At 38.6% G+C, this 19,258-nt stretch overlaps 1 protein-coding gene across 1 annotated transcript in view; it reads left to right on the top strand.

Annotated features, from left to right (window-relative positions):
* The window catches only part of DOK6 (docking protein 6), a 416,940-nt gene extending 411,920 nt beyond the window's left edge, over positions 1 to 5,020 (top strand). Inside the window, exon 8 of the mRNA XM_007460866.1 lies at positions 4,106 to 5,020. Within this exon, the coding sequence (XP_007460928.1) occupies positions 4,106 to 4,245 (140 nt within the window). The 3' untranslated portion in view covers positions 4,246 to 5,020. The remainder of the gene's footprint in view (positions 1 to 4,105) is intronic.
* The last annotated feature ends 14,238 nt before the right edge of the window (positions 5,021 to 19,258 follow it).

The raw sequence follows: 19,258 nt of genomic DNA, 5'->3' as shown, positions 1-19,258 counted from the left end.
ACTCTTTCCTGTCCCCCAGATTCTAACAAACTAATAAAACACACAAATTCACTTCAGCACGTAGCATTACTGGGGCATCGCCTCTTACCAATTAACGACCACAAGTTTTATGCTTTGGGAATCTTCTGACTTCCTTCCAAAACAATTTCCTTTATATTTTATGTAAAGAATAAAATCGGTGTTAGTAAGTATGGAAAACTAGAAGCTGTGGCAGAAAGAGGATGAGCAGTGGTAACTCTGTGCAAGGCAGCAAAGTACTACTTTATCCCTCAGGAAAGAGAACAAGATATCTACAAGAGCCTGCCATTCCTCACTTTTTCTCCTAGGTGTGATGTGAATCTCTAGTCCTGCATTCCGATTTGGTAGTTATTTTCTACTGCATTGTGTTCCATCTAGTTTATTCCTGGTTTGAATCTTTCATGATGCAGCAGGAAGTTTTCCTTCTATGGCTAGAGTCACTTCACCTTTCTTGTCACGTGGTACTCTTCAGTTTCCAGGAGAAGTCATGTAATTTTGTTAGAATAAACAAATGTCTTAAATGCCTCTGTATCCAATATATGTCCTTCCTTTTGGGGTGGACCCACGTTTCTCCATCTGGGGCTCATATACTTGCCATGGAGGGAAGGGGGTAGGGGATGGTATGAAGTGTCATTTCAGAGTATACTTCAAAAGACCAGGTAAATATGATATGTTCCTCTCCCAGATTGTCAATGTTACCTGAATATATGGGTAGAAAATATTATTTTCTATTAAAACAGACATGAATATACAGTGGAGTAGAAATGAAAATTCAAAAGGACTTTTAAGATAGACTGATGGCTATGAACAAATTTGTTACTTGCAAATTGCAGCATCCCCCAGACGCCCAGAGTCTGTCTTTCAGGGGATGGTCTGGAGGGGAAAGTTTAGGAAGGATTTAAATAGGGTCTCTGTTGAGTGGAATGAACAGGTCTAGTCCAGCAAGTTTTTAATTTAAGCCACAAAGTTGATTTGTTTTGTTTTGTTTTCATCAACAGTGCCTAAGGGCACAATTCAAATAACTGTTGAGAAAATGATTAATTACTTCTTTTGTTCTCATACTCATTGTTGCCAAAATCAAACAGCACTTATTAAGCCTTCATATGTTCAGCTCTGATTGAGGTAGGTTATTTTTGTGATAAGCAGAAACAGCATCATTTGTGAACTGTCTGTAAAGAAATGGTTGAGGTAAGAAAAAACATCATTCAATCTCCAATTAGACTAGAAATTGTTTGTAGAGGAGATGAAGAAATCTTCAAGATGACCTTGAAGGAAAATAATATTCCAAACCTGTCACAGTGAGAACAGCGTACTGCGAGGGTATACAAAGTATAGACATTGAACAAGAAAACGGACAAAAGCGTGGACACATTCCGCGTAGAAACAAGGGATAAAAACTAACATTTATTAGGTACCTACCATCCCAGGTGCCTTCCTGTATGTTGTTTTGTTAAACCCTCAAAATACCTTAGGAAAGTATGTTCTTTCCATGCAAAAAAATGAGGCTCAGAAAGGGAATGGTAGAGCTGGATTTTGGACTCAGCAATTTCAGAGTCCGTGGTGGTGGTGTCTACACACTCCGTGGAGCAGAGGTCTCTGGTGATTGTTGAACTGAAGTGTACAGTTCTGTAACCAGCTCTTCTAAGCTCCGCTGGCATCCTGCTCTGATCCCATACAGCACTGGCTTCATTTGATGTTTACTGTTATCTATCCTTGTCTGATGACCATTCCCCAAAGCAGCTTGTGAACTCTGAAAACTCAGGAACCAAGGCTTCCATTACTTTGTCTTCCCTGTGGAGTCCTGAACTATTTTAGTAGATGCTTGGCAAATTTTAGTTGCATGCTTGAAGTTTTACCCCCAAGATTCTAGATTCTGTGTGCAAAGGCAAGGACTATTCTATATTCATGACTTAAACCTTAGCCTTTAGACCACAAGTAATGTGAATTAAAGGTGTGCTCTCGCATTGCTCTCTTTCAGATATTTCTAACATTTTTTTAAATGACAGGATAAAACCAAGGCCAGGAACATGGCCTTAATATTAGGATTTCCAACTGGTTTGTGCTCATGAACGCCAATCTCTCCTCTTACGGGAACTGAACTATCATCCAGCAAGTCAATGGTGAGATAAGGAGGCAAACTGTTAACATTTTAAGTGATGTTCCCCATATCGGATTAGTGTATCACAGCCTTGTCGTATAAGCATCATGTCAAAAGGCCACCTCCTTAGGGAAGCCTTCATGGACTGCCCCCTATGGATGGCCGTGCTGGATAGAGTCCCTCATGGCATCCGTCTCTTGCTGTGGGGATGCATTTAACATGTATGAATTTAATTGATACACATTGATTTAATACTCAAAAGCACCATATTATACCATTTTGTCATCCAGAATGTGCAGAAAAGGAAGCAGCGAAACCCAGAGACCAAGTAAGTCTCTCAAGATCAGTTACAACGAGTTAGCCACAGGGGCAGCATGTGTGCCTGGAGCTCTAACTCCTAAGTCCCCAAGCTCATCTCGCCTCTAACGAACAAACCCTCCTGCCTACCCCCGGCTTCGTCTTCCTCATTGTGTCCTCAGGGTCCTACAGCAAAGAGAAGACACACTTAGCTGAGATTTTATGAGAATTTGATGATGGAATTCAATTAGACCCTTAAATCAGCTGTCGGTCCAATTACTGAATCAGTAAGGAGATGTGAGAGATGGCAACGGCAGGGCAGCCCTGCCCCCCTCAGGCCTGAAGGAGCACAGAAAGGAAATGGGGTTTCTGGACCCTGGGAGAGGGAGGGAAGGGAGCAGAAAGGTCTGGAAACTCAGAAGCAGGAGGCTGGGTGGCAGAAGCACAGGAGCAGACGGGACGGCCTCAGTAGGAAACGCCCAGGCCTGTCCTCCGTGACCTGCTGCTGAGTCTTAATGAGAGGACGAGGCCAACGATGAAACTAACATGATTTTTATCTCGAAAGCAAGATTTTGCTCTCACGACTTTTTAACACTGAGGTTCTACCATCTTAATTACCTTTTTATTGCCCAATGCATTTGCATTTCCTCCCTGGTTCCCAAGCTTCAGACTCGACAAGAATAGATTCTGAGTCACCAAACACACCTGACGATGAAAACTGGCTTTTAGTGCATGACCTTGCAAACACCAGCCCCACCTGAGGAGCCTGATGAGATGTCTGATGTTTGTGTTAATCATCTTCCCTGGATTCCTCACCATAGAGACGAGAAAAAATATAAACCAAACTCAATACATCTTTTGCTTTGAGTGAAATAGCTCTGAGAGGGCAGAGCACACTGTATCTATTTTTTCTTCTCTCCCCACTGAGCTCATCCATTAGATAATCATTCTCACGTGTGAAGAACAATTACTGACTGATTAAGAAGGATGGGGAGACCCCTGGGAAGTTCACCTGAAGCCCTAGAACGCATCCTTTCTCCCTACGTTGTTAGCATTCTGCTAGTTTTCCAGTAATCATTTCTGGATTTTGCATTAAACAAATTTCTCGTCGCAGGGGTGCATCTGAACTATAAAATCACAGAAATAAATTTCCTATTAGACTTAACTTTGAGGCCATTTTAGTAACCATGAAGGTTTATCGTTTGGGTTAACCATGTCCTGAAGTGGGCTCGGTTACTCACAAACCCGCCAGGCGAAGCCACAGGGCCTGAAACGCAATCACTGTGAAAGCTTCTTCCTGATAACTGATGGCGACGGGTTAGGATAAAGTGTAGCATGACTGCTCAAAAGGTTTTAATAAGTATGTCATTTGCTTCTGTACGCGGAAAAGTGAGTATCAAAGAAAAGAAAGCGCTTACAGGTTCTCCAGCAAAAACAGCTTGTTTTTTTGGGGGGGGGAGGGGAAGCTTTTTGTGCTTTTGTTCCAAAGGCTGAAATAGAGTATAAGTCTGAGATCCCGAGCTCTCTGGCATCCAGAATGTTTGAGAAGACACACTAAGGAAACTACTGAGCCCTGCAGACATTTTTAACTCACCAAGGAACCAGGCGCCGTTTCTCCATTTTCACCTACTCACCTCGCGCTTTTTGGAGTCAGTTTCTTGGTACAGCTCTCCTTCCTTTTTCTCTCTCCAGGTCACGGGTTCGGGTCCTCGAAGATGTCACGCGCACAGACGTTTCCCAGCTACGCCTCGGAGCAGAGCGAAGAGACACAGCCGTCCTTGTCCCGGTCCAGCAGCTACGGCTTCAGCTACAGCTCCAGCCTTATCCAATGACACCCAGAGAGATGCTGAGACCAGAGAGACAGTCTGTCCGGACCTGCCTGGGGGCCATCACGCCCTCTGCCTCGCGGAGGACCAATTGCAGGGAACACTGAAATGGGTCGGGTCTATCCCCGCTCCCAGTGGAAGGTTAAAAACTGGAGTTCTGCTTCCTTGATTCCGTGGCTAAGTCCTTTATTTATTGAGTTTCTTGCGGGGGAGTCTATGTTTTACAAAAATAGAATCCAAATCGTCTGAACAGTCATTTAAACAAAATCCTTTGAGTCTGACAGTAGCAGAAGCCTGGGCAGGGTGAGAAGTCGCCCACGCTGGACTATACCTGGGTGAAGGCATTGCCCCTGTCCTCCTTGGCTCAGTCCTCCCACCTGAGGAGAGGTCTGTCCTTAGACAGAAAGGTGACCCACCACAAGTTCTGTGGCTTGGAGGGTTTCGACAGGGACAAATCCAGTAAGCTCTACAAATGGCATCACAACTTTCCATATAAATAAGCCCAGCGACAAGGGAACACACCCACGAAATTTAGAACACACTCTTAAGCAGGGCCTTGTAGCTCGATTCTGTGTGTGTGCTCTGTGTGTGTGTGTCTGTAGACAAATATAGATATGGATATTGCTGTATCCATCTATATCTAACAAGTATATATCAATGTGTGCTGAGAGTGACAGCATATGCTCACTTAAATTGTTGAAAACTGTTATTTGGTGCATTAAAATTAAGATTGTTATGTTGAATAGCTATTTTTAAAATAGTGCTGTAAAAAAAAAAAAAAGGCTTCTTATTAGCAAAGTATTTATGTAGTCATGTCTGCTCCTGTGAGAAACATAGGTGACGATGTGAAAAGGCGGACCACTTTGGAAGCGAAGGAACCAGTCTGGCTGTCCTGCACGTCACGTCACTGCACTTTCTGTTCAGTAATCCCTTGTTGGTGACAATGTTTCTCCCTTTGGCCCCCTCTGAGCTACGTGGGGAAGATTGGGTGTGATCCTCGATTGGCTTTCATTTAACCTCAAGGAAAAGAAGGACTCTAAATGACGATCTGTTTAAGAAAGAGATAAAAGTACACTTTAAATGAAATCAGACATTTTGCAGTCAGGAGACCAACAATAGGGACAGGACTGTAGGTATCATTTTATGTGTCACAGATGCTGTTCCCAGAGAGCCATCAGGGGCTTGTAATTTACTGTGTAACCAGAATTGGCTGGGCTTTACTTTCCTTTAACTGGATATGGGTTGGCTGGGATTATAAGAGAAAATAGATCAAAAAAAAAAAAAGTTTTTTTTCATTCCTGAGACTAATGACAAACCTACTAGATTTAAAGGGATGTGGTGATTTCCACGTGAACTGGGGAAGTTTGGCTAATTTGGGTCAACATAGATATTTTTGCCCTTAGTTTTGGAGTTTACTCAAGTAAAAATAAAAATCATTCTGCCCGAATTATCTGATGCCACGTGCCTAAGATGGTCAGCTCATAAATACTCCAAAGGTGGATTTAAAGAACAGCGAGCCCAGGTCATGTAAGATGAAAACCTGATTTTTTTTTCAATATCAAAAATTGTTTAAGCTTTCAAAGTTAGTCTGTTGAAAGGGTACCTTTTTTTTGCTGATCTGTGATAAGACTTTTTTTCATCCATGTCCATAGCTTGAATGCAGAGTCACAATTCATTGTGGAGAGTTACTAGTGGTAAAAGAGGTATTCAGTCCCTCCGTGATAAATTTGCATTTATATCAACTGCCTAGATTTTCCACATCTCAGATAAGTCTGAAAATGCCCTCAAGATGCTAATCATAAGAGTTAATGTGGCTATGAAAAATAATTATCCTAAGCTTTCAGGGATAAAAAGAAAATTACTCAAATGCTCTGCACTGTGAATTTTGCTGACACAGCAGAAGAGCGGATGACTGGTTCCTGACGATGATACAGCCTTCCCTGAAATCCCAGCTTTCAGGGTTGAACACCTCTGAATTACTTTAGCACATGGCATTTGCTTTTGAAATGTCGCTAGTGAAACACACCAGAGCAACTCCCAGCTGAGACCATTTGAGCACAGCTCCCAGTGGTGCCACGCTCAAAGCAAGCCTCTCGTGGCTCACTCGGTCGAGTTGATGCTTACAGACCACAAGTTTCTACGTGGAACTTAGGGGGACAGATCCTCAGTGGTCCTGGTATATGTCTCAGCTTTATTAATGTGCCAGAAGCACAGACAGCGGGTCCGGGGGGATTCTGCTAATTAGACGAGTCTGCTCTTGTGTCTGTTTGGTGGGAGACACGATTCCTGCATGAAGCAGTCTCCAGAACACTGTTTGCTTGTCATTACCAGTGAGTGTAACTGAGGGGGTCCCAAAGATCAGGCGTAACCTTGGGCCGGTTCATTCAGAAAATAATGTCATAAAAAAGAGTCAGAGAGAAATTTCCTTCCCATGTCCTTAACCCAATCTCATCACAATGAGAATAATGCTGTAAAAGATTTCATGATAAATTTTTGGAGATTTATTCTAGCATACTCCTCTAACTATACTTAAAATTGCAGCTAAGTCAAAATTGCTAAATGGCCAGATAGGAGAATTTATATTAACCTAATATACTTGGCATAAGGCAAAGCACACTGTAATCAGTGACAAGCAGATACATATTCTGCAAAAACCAAAGATGAAAACTTACTGAACCAGTCTGCTGGAAGGTCATAAAACCAGCACCAGTGGAGTAAGTAGAGTGGTCATAGGCGTGTATCCAACTCACTCGAGCTTGTAGGGTTTTGACTGAAGATGCCTCTACGCTTTGCAAGCATTTTTCTCCCTTCAGAAATTGTGTTCTTCTTTAATATACATGTGACTTTTTCATTGTGAGGGAGTGACTGCTATGAACCAAAGACATCTTTCGGCTCCTTCTGAAACTGACTCAGTCAGCTTTCCATCCAGATCTAGACCGGCGGACGAAGATGGTCACAGTTTCCGTATCAGGTTGGAAGAAAGCAGTGGTCAAGGAACCCAACGCAAGTCATAAAGGATCTTCTGAGAGCAGAGAAAGTCTGGAAGACGTACACATTTCATGGAAAGATTACCTGAAGGGATTTATTTTTTATGTCCCCAATTTTTTGTTCTGATAATATTGTTGTACACGTGACATTATATTTATGTAGAAAAGTACAAAATAACTTTGACCCAATGGTTTACTATTCTGGTGGGAGGGAAAAGAAAACACTTCTTTCTCTTAGTCATCAAACGATGATGATGATTAGCACTCAGAACTAATTTGTTTATGCAATAAATATTTATCAATCAATAGGTTTTGGCCACTGCCACAATTTGAACTTAATGAAATAAGAAATATATATTTACTTATATATTAAGGAAGATGTGGTTTGATAGAGCATGTGAAATAAAGTGAAACGTATTTATTAAAAGTAAACCTCACCTTTTCCAACAAGTAGTAACTATAGTACTAATCCTGGTATCTTGTACAGTTTTCCTCTGTCTTCATTGGGCAATTATGTTTGAAAATAATTTATCACCTATAAAATGGTTAACCACTTATTCTTTCTGTCCAGTATAGAAGCAGTGGACTGATAAATAACTTTACACTGTTAGTAGTTTCTATAAATCCAATTTATTGCATGTGGTATCTTTATAGTAGATATTAAAAACATCATAAAAATTGATGTCTTCCCCTCGTTCTTTGGCCAATATCTCAGAAAACTCTGTAAAAAAGCATGATTACACTACTCCCTTGATTATTTGAGCCACTTACTAAAATGGACCATTAATGCTACAGTGAAAACAAGCTAAGAAAATTATATTCTTGTAAAAACATTGTAGTCCAGATTTGATTTTTACAATACATACAGCACAATAAATGGGCAGTATACACTCAGTGGGGCTGAGCTTAGGCCTTTAACACTTTGTGTTTTATAGCAAACATTATACCAAAAACTGCTCCAAGTGAAAATTATACATTTTTCTCCAAATCTATCATGTCTGTCAATACCTTGCAATTTCAAACTGCTTTATCAATCATTAACTATACTTTATAATCCCGGAACCTTGGCCTTCTCAAAATAGATAGAACTTTGCCACTAGACCTGTGTTAATAATTATGATAGGCGATACACCACACAAATGAACTTCTAGCCTATGAAATGTATGGAGTGCAATTTCCCATGGAGGGGGTAGAGCAAGAGGAGGGGGACTAGTCATAAGGGCCACAGTTTAGATAAAATTACAAAATCTCCAATGAAGTGTCCATTGTTACACTGGGACTCTGCTGTCTTCATATTCTGACCTCAGTTCTATGTCACAGACGTGGCTTTCTTTACTAGTTTCACCTCGTACTAAGTATGCAATTGAAAGAAGACATCGGTTGTATCAGGTTTTGAAGTTACCACAGAAAGACAACACATATCAAGTATGCTTCCTTCAGTTTAGTGAAAATGATTGCACACAAAAGAATGTATCATCACAAAACGCCCATGGTTAAATGTCTCTTCAGTGACACAAGCATCAGTTTCGTATGGTCAACCTCATCTGAGTTTCAGCACGAAGATGTATTAGCTGAGACACTGGCTGGCGACCAAATGAGAGGTCAGCAGCCTCACATGTGAATTCTCTATCAATGTATTCGAAAGATTCACTCACTTTTCTTCTCTAAAACGACCACAAATGCTTCCTTTTTTACTTGAGAACGTGAATCTTTGTTGTATCATTTCTACAATTATTACAACTAGGTGAGGCATGGGATAGTTCATAGACTCTCGGGGAAGTATCATGAGATGCTGGACACATTTTCTAAATAGATGGAATGCTAGCTAGCTCTGAAAGCAATCACGTAGAAGAAAATTTCCGCTTTATGTTCTGCTCAGGAGAAAACCAAAACCAGTGGGTATTGTAATTTATTCAAAGGCAAAGAAAATGGTCAGGAATAGTTTTGCCTCATCCCAGGCTTCTAATCCAGGAATGTTTCCTTGACTCCATGTCATCTCCCAGTTAGGCATGGTGGGAGCGAGAAATATCACATGGCCTCTAAATAAATAGGCCCTCGTACATTTAAGGGTTTCTTCCAATTTTTTAGATGTTCTTCACTCTTCCTGGATTCATCACCACCATATCAATAGAAAGGCTTGATGAGGCAATTTATTAGACTGGTTGTAGGTCATGAATGATTAGGTTAAGTTTTATTACTCCTACACTGTCTTCGAGTTCTTTGTTGGAAATTCAAATTTATTTATCCTGAAGCGATAGTTGAACAACTATAAAAAAATTAAGTAGATGTCTATGCTTTGTATTCCTGCTAGTTTATCATATTATAATTGTGATTATTATTTTGAGGATCTTTATCATTCTGTAGCACTTTCGTTTAATTATTTATGGAATTTGTCACAACTTAGATAATAATATCCAAGCTACATTTTTTTCATGTGAACTCAAAAAGCTTTCATTTTCAATTGAAATTTGGGGAATGGCATTTTTTACATTAAAATACCTTACACATCAAGTTTTTTCTTACACACTTCAGTAGACAATTATTTAAATTAACTTTAGATAAATAAATAAGTTAAAATTACCAAATAATATGAAAACCACATTTTACTTGTGATTTTAGTACATTTTTCCCAGTTGAAGATTTTAACATCTTGTTAAGATTTAAAGGAGAGGAAAAATACATTTTTAATTGAAATATACCAAATTCCTTCTAATAATTCAGCTTAATAAGTTTTTATTTTACCTCATCTTCTATGTCTGCTACTCTAGTCCATATTCTATATTCTGGTTTTAAGAAGAGTGAGTGGATTAAAATTTTCTAATAGTTATTTTGGGAAGTTTAGTAGTTGATGCAGTTAACTTCCTCAGTCTGCTCCCTGATTTTAGGACAATTTTAGACTTAAAGAGAACATAAAATCAATCCTTTCTGTAGACACAGAATCATGGGTCAAATGGAGCAAGGTCTCCACACTGTCCCTGTAGTTGTGTTCATGTTGGAATCTGATTGTTATCTTAACACTCCAGTGATCCACAGCCTTGTAAGAGTCGCTTATTTTCAGGAATCAGAAATTTAAAAACCCAAATTAAGGAGAAAAAGAAAATTGAGATGATGATTTAAAAAAAATTTTTTTTTTAAGTCACCACATGATTTCTCTCAAAGAAAACACTATGAGTTATGAGAGGGTTTTTATGGCGTTTCAATATCATTAACTCTTTGAGGCTGAAAGGCAGGGAAAATGAAGAAGAAAATGACAGAAGTATCTTGATATTAAGTATGAATCAGAAATTAATATGATATAGGTCAATATGAAATAATTTGATTAATAAAATTGAGATTTACATATATATTGCATAATTCAAAGAACAATGCTTTTTCTTATCTAAAAGAAAATATATATGTAAGTGGGTGGAGTTGGGGGAGATGGAACTCCAAATTTTTGTGATGACTTGAAGTAGAAGATTCTTTCCCAGTATAAGACACTATAATTTTAGTTATAGTAAAAGCACTGTATAAATCACAGCCACAAATTAGTCTACCCCTTGACAATAAATGAACATGAAAGCCAGAATCACCTTTACTGAAGATGACAGGAGACCTCCCAGCGTCTGCAGGGGCCCCAGTTACTCTCTCCACACAAGCCCTAACACACACACACACACACTTTTGACTATTTACCTACACTATATATTCCACTGTAATACTCTTTTTCCTAGGTCCACACAGAATTATCCCATCTTGTAAAATCCTTATCCCTATGAATCTTCAAAATATATTAAAATTATGTGCTGTATGTCTACTTTCCATAAATTCTTTTAAATTAATTTATATATACTTTGTGAAGACTTATACTATACATTGTAAACAAATGCCATTTGTCATTGATTAAATTTATTGTTTATGAGTACTTTGATAAAAATAACTTTGGATGTTAGGCCCCTGTTGAATACCCATTGCAAATTTGCTTCTATTGGAAAATATGTGATTTGACATTCTTTATTTTTAATCACAATCTATCCCAGATAAATAATATTTTGGGGACGTCTGGACTTAAATACTCATTGGGCCACCTTTGGGAAGGGAATGCAAAGAAATAGCTGTCCCTGGAAACTAAATGTGAATTTCTGGCAGAACAGAAAATATTATTATAATGTGGCAATAATAAAATTAGGAAATTAAATTATTTTAAAATCTGCCTGTGTGATTCTCCCCCTTGGTAAAATACATGAAATGCATAGTTCAAGAATTACCTTTTTCTGAATTCATAGTTTCTGTATCTCAATCCTTAATAGATAAAACTTATTAATGTCTTATTTATAAATCTAAGAAATTTACAAATGATATTGCTACCAGGAGGAAAATTTATACTGTGCAAGATTAAGTTTCCCCCATCACTTAAAAAAAGGTAAAGCAGTTCAAAAATACTACTTTACACCACAGCTTTGCATGATTGAGATTCTGAATATCTAACTTGATGGTTTTTACTCAAGAGTTGTTTAATATTGTTGGCACTGTAATATTATATGATTTCCTTAATTTTTGTTATCGAATGATGAACTGTAACTATGTAATTAAAACAGAATTCTGGCAATCATATTCTGCTAACCTTTAAAATGTCAATTATTCCTTCACTTATTGGCTTGCTATTATTAAAATAAAGTAAAAGAAGGCCCTTTATTAAATGTAAGGTTACTGAGAATTTATTATGTATTTCCAGTGTTTTCCTTATTATAATAGAATATAATTTTTATTAGGTTGACTCTGGTTTGGTGGAATCATAGAATATTAATATTGAAAATGACATTGGTGGTTAACACATTTTCTAGTGAAGTCACACTCAAAGTTTTTAAGTGGCTTTCTCAGTGTCACACAACTAGAAAACAGTTTTTCCTCCAGAATTATGCTCACCCTCTAATAAAAAAAAGAAAATTATTAAAAATGAACATTTGGTAGACAAAGGTTTAATATCCAAAGTGAAATGTGTGTGGTCATGACTGTACTAGACACCAGTGGCTTCTTTATTATTTTCCATCCCATGATATAGAACCTTTGTCACTTGTATTTAGACCACAGAATCTGATCCTGAAACTTAATCTTTAAATATTAGCTGGATATATCTTATTACTTTACCAAATTAGTTGGGAGCATTTTTCCTTTTAGAGAGTCATGTCTTTAAAGAAAGGGTGAGGCTTCCATAATATCAGAGAAATCAAAATGGGTGAGGGTCAAGCGGTCAGTCCTAGTGCTAAAATGTCCTGCTCCAACCAGGTCTGGACAAGGTCATGAATTTGAAGAAAGCAATGAAAAATGTATGAGTGCTTTCAATTCTGTGCAGAAGGTAGAAGGTTGGGAAATACTTAGGGAGTGGCAATGATGATGCAAACACTCATTCTTTCTAACTGCTGAATGAGATACAGCTTATTCTGGATATGACGTTTTTGTGCTAATTTCATAACAAATGGGTGATGTGAACTTGATGGATTTTTCTTTCCCTTTCTGTCACTATTAAAATCACGGGGATTATATTTACCGGGGAAAGGGTCTTTATGAAAAGTGCAAGGTTTGTGTAAGTTTAGAGCTGACATAAGAGAAGATATTTAATAAATGCATGTCAGAGGGCACGGCCCAGTAGCAATTACTATGCTATTTTTGTAATATACAAAGAAAAGCAAAATCAAATAAGTCCCCAAAATGGCAAAACTGCTATCTTTATTTCCAAGTTATTCAAGAAAAATATTAGGCAAATATACCTAATTTTGATATCCATATGGTAAAATTTTAAATCAGTGTTTGAGAGAACTAGAGTATCTAAATATTCATGGAAACATGAATTATCCTAGTATCTAGGTGTTTTAGGAAATCAGGCAGCTGATTTATATGACCTCAAAGGCTAGTCAGTGGCTGAATACTTACTGAATGCTTGACATTGACAAGACATGAGTAGAGGGCACCCGGTATCTCTTGGCTCTTGTTCTGGCCTCCTTTTAATTACTTTTGATACACAGCAGTGCCAGGAGGGCACTCTGATGGCAAAAGGCTGTGTGGCTTTCCACAGAAGACCTGAGATGGCAAAATTAAAGGAGTGAGGGAGGGAAGAGAGACCAGCCTCATCAGCTTCCTAAATCCCTTTCTCAGAGCTGTCTCTGCATTTCTCTCCTCCTTCCCCCCTTCCCACCCCTTCCCCTCCTCCCCCTTCTTCTTTCTCAATCCCTCGCTTTCTCTCTCTCTCTCTCTCTCTCTCTCTCTCTGAATAGCTAGGCCTCGCTTTTTTTAATCACAGGAAATTATTAGGCAGCATAGTCTAACATAACTCCAAAATTACCTCTTGCTATTTCTATTGTATGAATTTTGTTAAACCCGATTTTCCTAAAATTCCCTATTCCTCTCGACACAAACGTGTACATAAGATGAATACGCACTCGCCATCACTGTCTATGTATGTGTGAATTACAGAAACCTGTTCTACATCTCTTATACTCTTCTGAATATTTGCAAACTTTGATTATAAGGTAGCCGAAAGAAAAATAAATACTATTTCAAAATTCAATTTAAGAAATATTAATTGAATCTTCTAAGAGCCGGGAATTCAAAAGTGAGTAAGACTTGGATTCTCCTTTAAGGAACTCACCATTTAAGGAAAAGTATGCATTTCAAGTCATGAAGTAGGTATATCCAGTCTAGCGCTGTTCAGCCAATGTCGCTTGACTTAATAAATTCCTCTCTTGTTCCAATATCCATTAAAACATATGTTTTAGGTAGCCTGCTGTTTCTGAAGTTTATAGTTTTTTTAACAAATGTAATTCTATTTCAGAGACCTAAATAGATAGAGCTTGATGTCCAAAAGAATAAATATTAAGGCCATCAGCAGAACTAATCCATTTCACTCACTCTAACTACAGCCACCTCACTGCCAGCAAAATAATCTAAAGTAAAAATGCCGCAAAGGATATACTGCTCAGCTCCGCACCCCCCACCCTCCATCCCCACCATCTGGCCCTCTTTCTCAATACTGAGAGAGGCTGGCATTCTAAATCCTAAATTGCATGGACCATTGAGAGCGCTAAGAAATGTAACTAAAATGAATCATCATAAATTTAGAAAGTGTAAGTGGGATGACTAGGTATTATATAGGAAAGATTGTCCACTGCTACTTTTAATATTGTGCACAACTTAGACTGATTGGGGGTGATATTTGATATCTCAGGTAAAATCAACATTGCATATAGTACAAACTATTCACTACATACATGAACAAAATGTAATTATTCCATCCTTCGTGTGACATTTGTCCTTTCCAACTCTTCAACAGAGATGTAAAATGTATACATATCCAAGAGGCACTATTCCCCAAAAGAGATGTTATATCATGATGTTTGACATTTTAAACAATTAACATTTATATGCTATACTTAACTGTGTGTTGTAGAGTTTGGGGCATTATTTTTAATGTATCAGAACATTATGAGCTCTCAAATAATTCAGGTCACTGCTGAGAACTTGAGTAAAAGAGATCATCTCTGTCTTTTTTGGTTCCTGTCTAGACACCATCTTTCCTTGAAGCTTAAATGACATGGGATTCTTACAATAATAACTGGTGGTTATTATTAACGTTGTTCCCTAATCTGGAAGTGATGGTAACAGGTCTTGGGCAGTAATGGGTTGTTTCTTAGTCTAACTTAATAGAAATGTTCAACTTCAACACTGCTTCTATTAACATGTGAAGAGAATGAGCTTAGAGTGTTAGAAGAAATTGTTCAATGATCTATTTAGAAAAGCTTTGCAATGTTTTGTTTTATGGCCACATATGGAGTGAAGAAGCTATAGGGCTACTCTGCCTTGGGTCCGTTCATGTTAAAGTGACTCTTTCACACATTTATGAAAGCATATAACTAACTAGCACTATGTAACGGGCCCTCACGATGTGTGGACCTCCTTTCTCAAGTTGCCATTCTGTTTTGTTTATCTTGCTTTGCATTGTGTTTTCTTCCATTGAAGCCTAACATTCATATGTATATATACACCCTGATCATGCTGTTAGTGCCTTGTTTCCTCTTACCCATGCATTCTTCTGATTCTCATTTACCTTCTGTGCAACTAATCTTTAAAATAAATTTATACTGAATACATGTAACCAGGGAAACACTTTCCTTTGACTTGCATTTATTCCATTTTAGCATCATCCAAAAAAAGTCATGAAGTCTGGTGCCTCATACTGTATTCTGGGATGGATGGGTGTTACTGACAGTTCCTCTGACTTAGTTTTTGCTGACTGCGTAGACTTGACACATTATTTTCTTCTTGTGGCTTGAGATGGTATGTCTCTTTACTACCTTTTGCTTCTTTTTGGACTAAAAATTTTATAAGGCCTGATGTTGATCTGAACAGTCAGGGAAACTGAGTAAGATCATATGATCTCATACGAATCTTCAGATTGTATTTTACATTTTATTTGTGCTCAATTTTCATAGACAATAAATATTTTGTCACGTGGATCTGTGGCCCGTGAAAGTGGGACAAAAATATGTATGGAACAGAGAGAGTCAGATGGGTCAGAATCCAATGTCAGGCCACCCTAGTGAAGCATCACAAAATCAGGACAAAGAAACAGGCCAGAAACCAAGGCAGTAGAAAATACAGATACTAAAAGTATGTGGGGAAGGACTTCCAGGTTTAATGCCAACATAGAAAGAGCTTGGCAGTGGCCATGATTACAACAAGACAAAACTGAACAGACCAAAAATCAGTGACTTTCCTTGGATCTATCAGAGAACTGAGGTCACAAGGCAAACCTCCACTGCAAAATCTGCAGAGACAGACACATCCAGACAGCTACAGCAACCAGTATCTCCTCACCTGGAGCAGAAGCTCTGAGGCCATCAACTAATAGACACACCTAAATGGTGAGCTGGACGAATTGCTGAACAGAATTGTGGACTAAGCGTGAGAAACTCATGGGAACTATAGTCTAAGAGGGACCCCGAAAGCCACCAGAATCTCACCATGAGGGTCCAAGAAAGATTCCCTCATGGATCTGGCCAGGGAAGGGGCAGCATCACCACCGTGAAATAAGCCAAGAGCCTTCTCAGTAACAAAGACCTACACTCCAGAGGAAAGGACTTTGTCAGAGCACAGTTCTCAAACCTAGTCCCAGCTCCTGCAGCCTTCCTGTCTCACCTAAGAAAGAAAAATAAAAATCGTAACCATAATAACATAGTTAACAGTGGCCAGGCTGTCATGGAAGTAGACTGGAAACTCTGCAGCCAGGGATTGGGGTAGAGGGCAAGAGGGAAAGCAATTCCACCAGGGAAACATCTGTGAACTTAACAAAGTCATAGGCTGAGACTGAATCATACAGTAGTAGAACACCCTCCTCCCCCGCCACATGCCATCACACCAGTAGGGGTCCAGTATAATCACAGCAGACTGCAGACAAAAGAGCTCAAGAGGGAAAATCTCTCTGAGGAGTACCTAGGAGTACTTGGTACATTTTTTTCTTTTCTCTTCTTTGTGAAGTCTCCCAGAAGGGAAGGGGGCACATGTGAAGCTCTCAGGATGCTCTTTGTGACTGTGGCTGTGTACGGGTGGGGAGTGAAGTGCAGGTCCAGGTAGAGGCTCAGGCAGAGAATAGGCTGGGATGTGCTCAGTGTCAGGAGCAGCTAAGAGGACAGCAGAAAATGCCCAAGACGCTGCCAGGAGCATTCATCCCAGAACGAGCCCAGTGTCTTCTGATCTCAGGAGTTTCTGGGGTGGGGGGAGGGGTGGGGGAGAGGATGGAGAGTCCTTGGATGGGAAACACTTGGGCGCCCCAGTTGCCGGAGGCCCTTATTCCAGACTTGTCAGTATGCAGTCTGGTCCATGCCATCTTTCAAGCAAACTCCAATCCTTGTCAAGGCCTCCCAACCCTCAGTCAGAATCACAGTGCGCTTAAGTCTCACCCCAAAGGCACAGCCAGCTGTGGGGACCAGGCTCTGGGCCAAAGGACACACAGGGGTAGGACTGACCAAAGCCAGGGCGGGGGTATGTACTGCACATGTGTGGGCCAAGAGTGTATACACTTCCAGAGCATTCTGGGCCACAGTGAGGACTCCTGGGGGCCAATCCAATGTCTGCCATGGTCCAAGCCCATAGCTGGAGATATATAGGACATGCTAACACAATTCAAAGGAAAGCTGGAGCACCTGTTTAATTTTAGACAAAGCAGACTTCAGGACAAGGAATGTTATCAGGGACAAAAAGGGCATTACATGTGACAAAGTGGTCAATTTTCCAAGAAACACTGACAATCCTAAAAGTGTATGTTCCTAATAATAGAATACCAAAATACACGAGGCAAAAGCTGATAAAACTTCAAGGTGACATAGACAAATCCATAACTGTAGCTGGAGACTGCAACATGTCTCTATCAGCATGTGATAGATCAAGCAGGGAGAAAATCAGAAAGAATATGGGTGACCTGAACAGCACTATCAGTCAGTTTGATCTACTGAACATTTATAGGATATTACATCCAGCAGCAGAATGCACATTCTTCTCAAGCTCACATGAAATATTCTCCAAGGTAGACCATATTCTGGGCCACAAAACACACTTTAATAAATTTAAAAGAATAGAAATCATACAAATACTGTTTTCAGACTACAACAAAATTAAATTAGAACTCTGTAAGACAAATATAGTAGAGAAATCCAAAAATAGAGAGAGGTTTAAAAAGCATTTTAAAATAACCCATGAGTCAAAGAAGCCTCAAGAAAAATCCAAAAATATTTTAATTAGATAAAAATAAAAATACAGCTTACCAGAATTTGTGGGATGCAGTGATATTCAAAGCATTAAATGCCAAGAATGGAAAGAAGAGAAATCTAAAATCAATAACCAAAGCTTCCACCTTAGGTAACTAGAGAAAGAAGGGCAAAATAAATCTAAAGCAAGCAGAAGAAAGAAAATAATAAAAATTAGAGCAGAAATCAATGAAATTGAAAATAACAGAATAAAATCAATGAAACCAAAATCTGATTCTTTGAAAAGATTAAAAAAAAAATTAGTAAGGTCAAGCAAGGGTAGTCAAGAAAAAAAGAGAGAAGACAAAAATTACCACTATCATAAATAAAGAAGGATCATCATTACAGATAGCCAATTGAAGAAACAATTGGATGTTAAAGGGTAATAAGGGAATATTGGGAACAACTCTATGCTAACAACTTGATAACAGATAAAATGGGCCAATTCCTTGAAAGGCACAAACTACCAAACCTCACACAAGGAAAAATAGATGAACTGTATAGCCCTATATCTATTAAAGAAATTGAATCAAAAATTAATAACCTTCCAAAGTGAAAGTACCAACCTACCAAACATTTATGGAAAAAATAATACCAATTAATTCTCTACAACTCTTCCAAAAAACAGAAGCAGAGAAATCATGTCTAACTCATTCTATGAAGTCAGAATTATCCTAATATCAAACCAGATAAAACATTGCCAAAAAAAGAAGATAAATATCTCCCATAAACTTAGATGAAAAAAAAAATCAACAAAATATTAGCAAAACAAATCCAACAATGTCTAAAAATAATTATTGTTATCAGCTAGGATTTATTACAGTTATGCAAGACTGGTTCAACATTCAAAATTCAGAAATGTAATCTACCACATCAACAGGCTAACAAAGAAAAGTAATATAATCATATCAATTGAAGCAGAAAAGGCATTTGACAAAATACCACGTGCATTCATGATTTTTTAAAAACTCTCAGCAAATTCAGAGAAAAACTTTCTCAACTTGATAAAGAACATCTACAAAACACCCACGGCTAACATCATACTTAATGGTGAGAGAAGGCAGGAATGGACTATCTTATCACTCCTATTCAACATTTTGCTAGAAGTCCAAGCTGCCACAATAAGACAAGGAAAAGAAATAAAATGCATAAAGATTGGGAAGCAATAAATGAAACTATCTTTATTTGCAGAAGACATAGTTGTCTATGCAGAGAACTCCAAAGAATCCACCAAAAAACCCCTGAAACTAACAAGCG

This window comes from Lipotes vexillifer, unplaced genomic scaffold, assembly GCF_000442215.2.
Source record: "Lipotes vexillifer unplaced genomic scaffold, Lipotes_vexillifer_v1.1 scaffold564, whole genome shotgun sequence".
Classification (NCBI taxonomy): Eukaryota; Metazoa; Chordata; class Mammalia; order Artiodactyla; family Lipotidae; genus Lipotes; species Lipotes vexillifer.
Note: the sequence above shows the minus strand (reverse complement) of the source record. Positions and strands in the feature narration are given on the sequence as shown.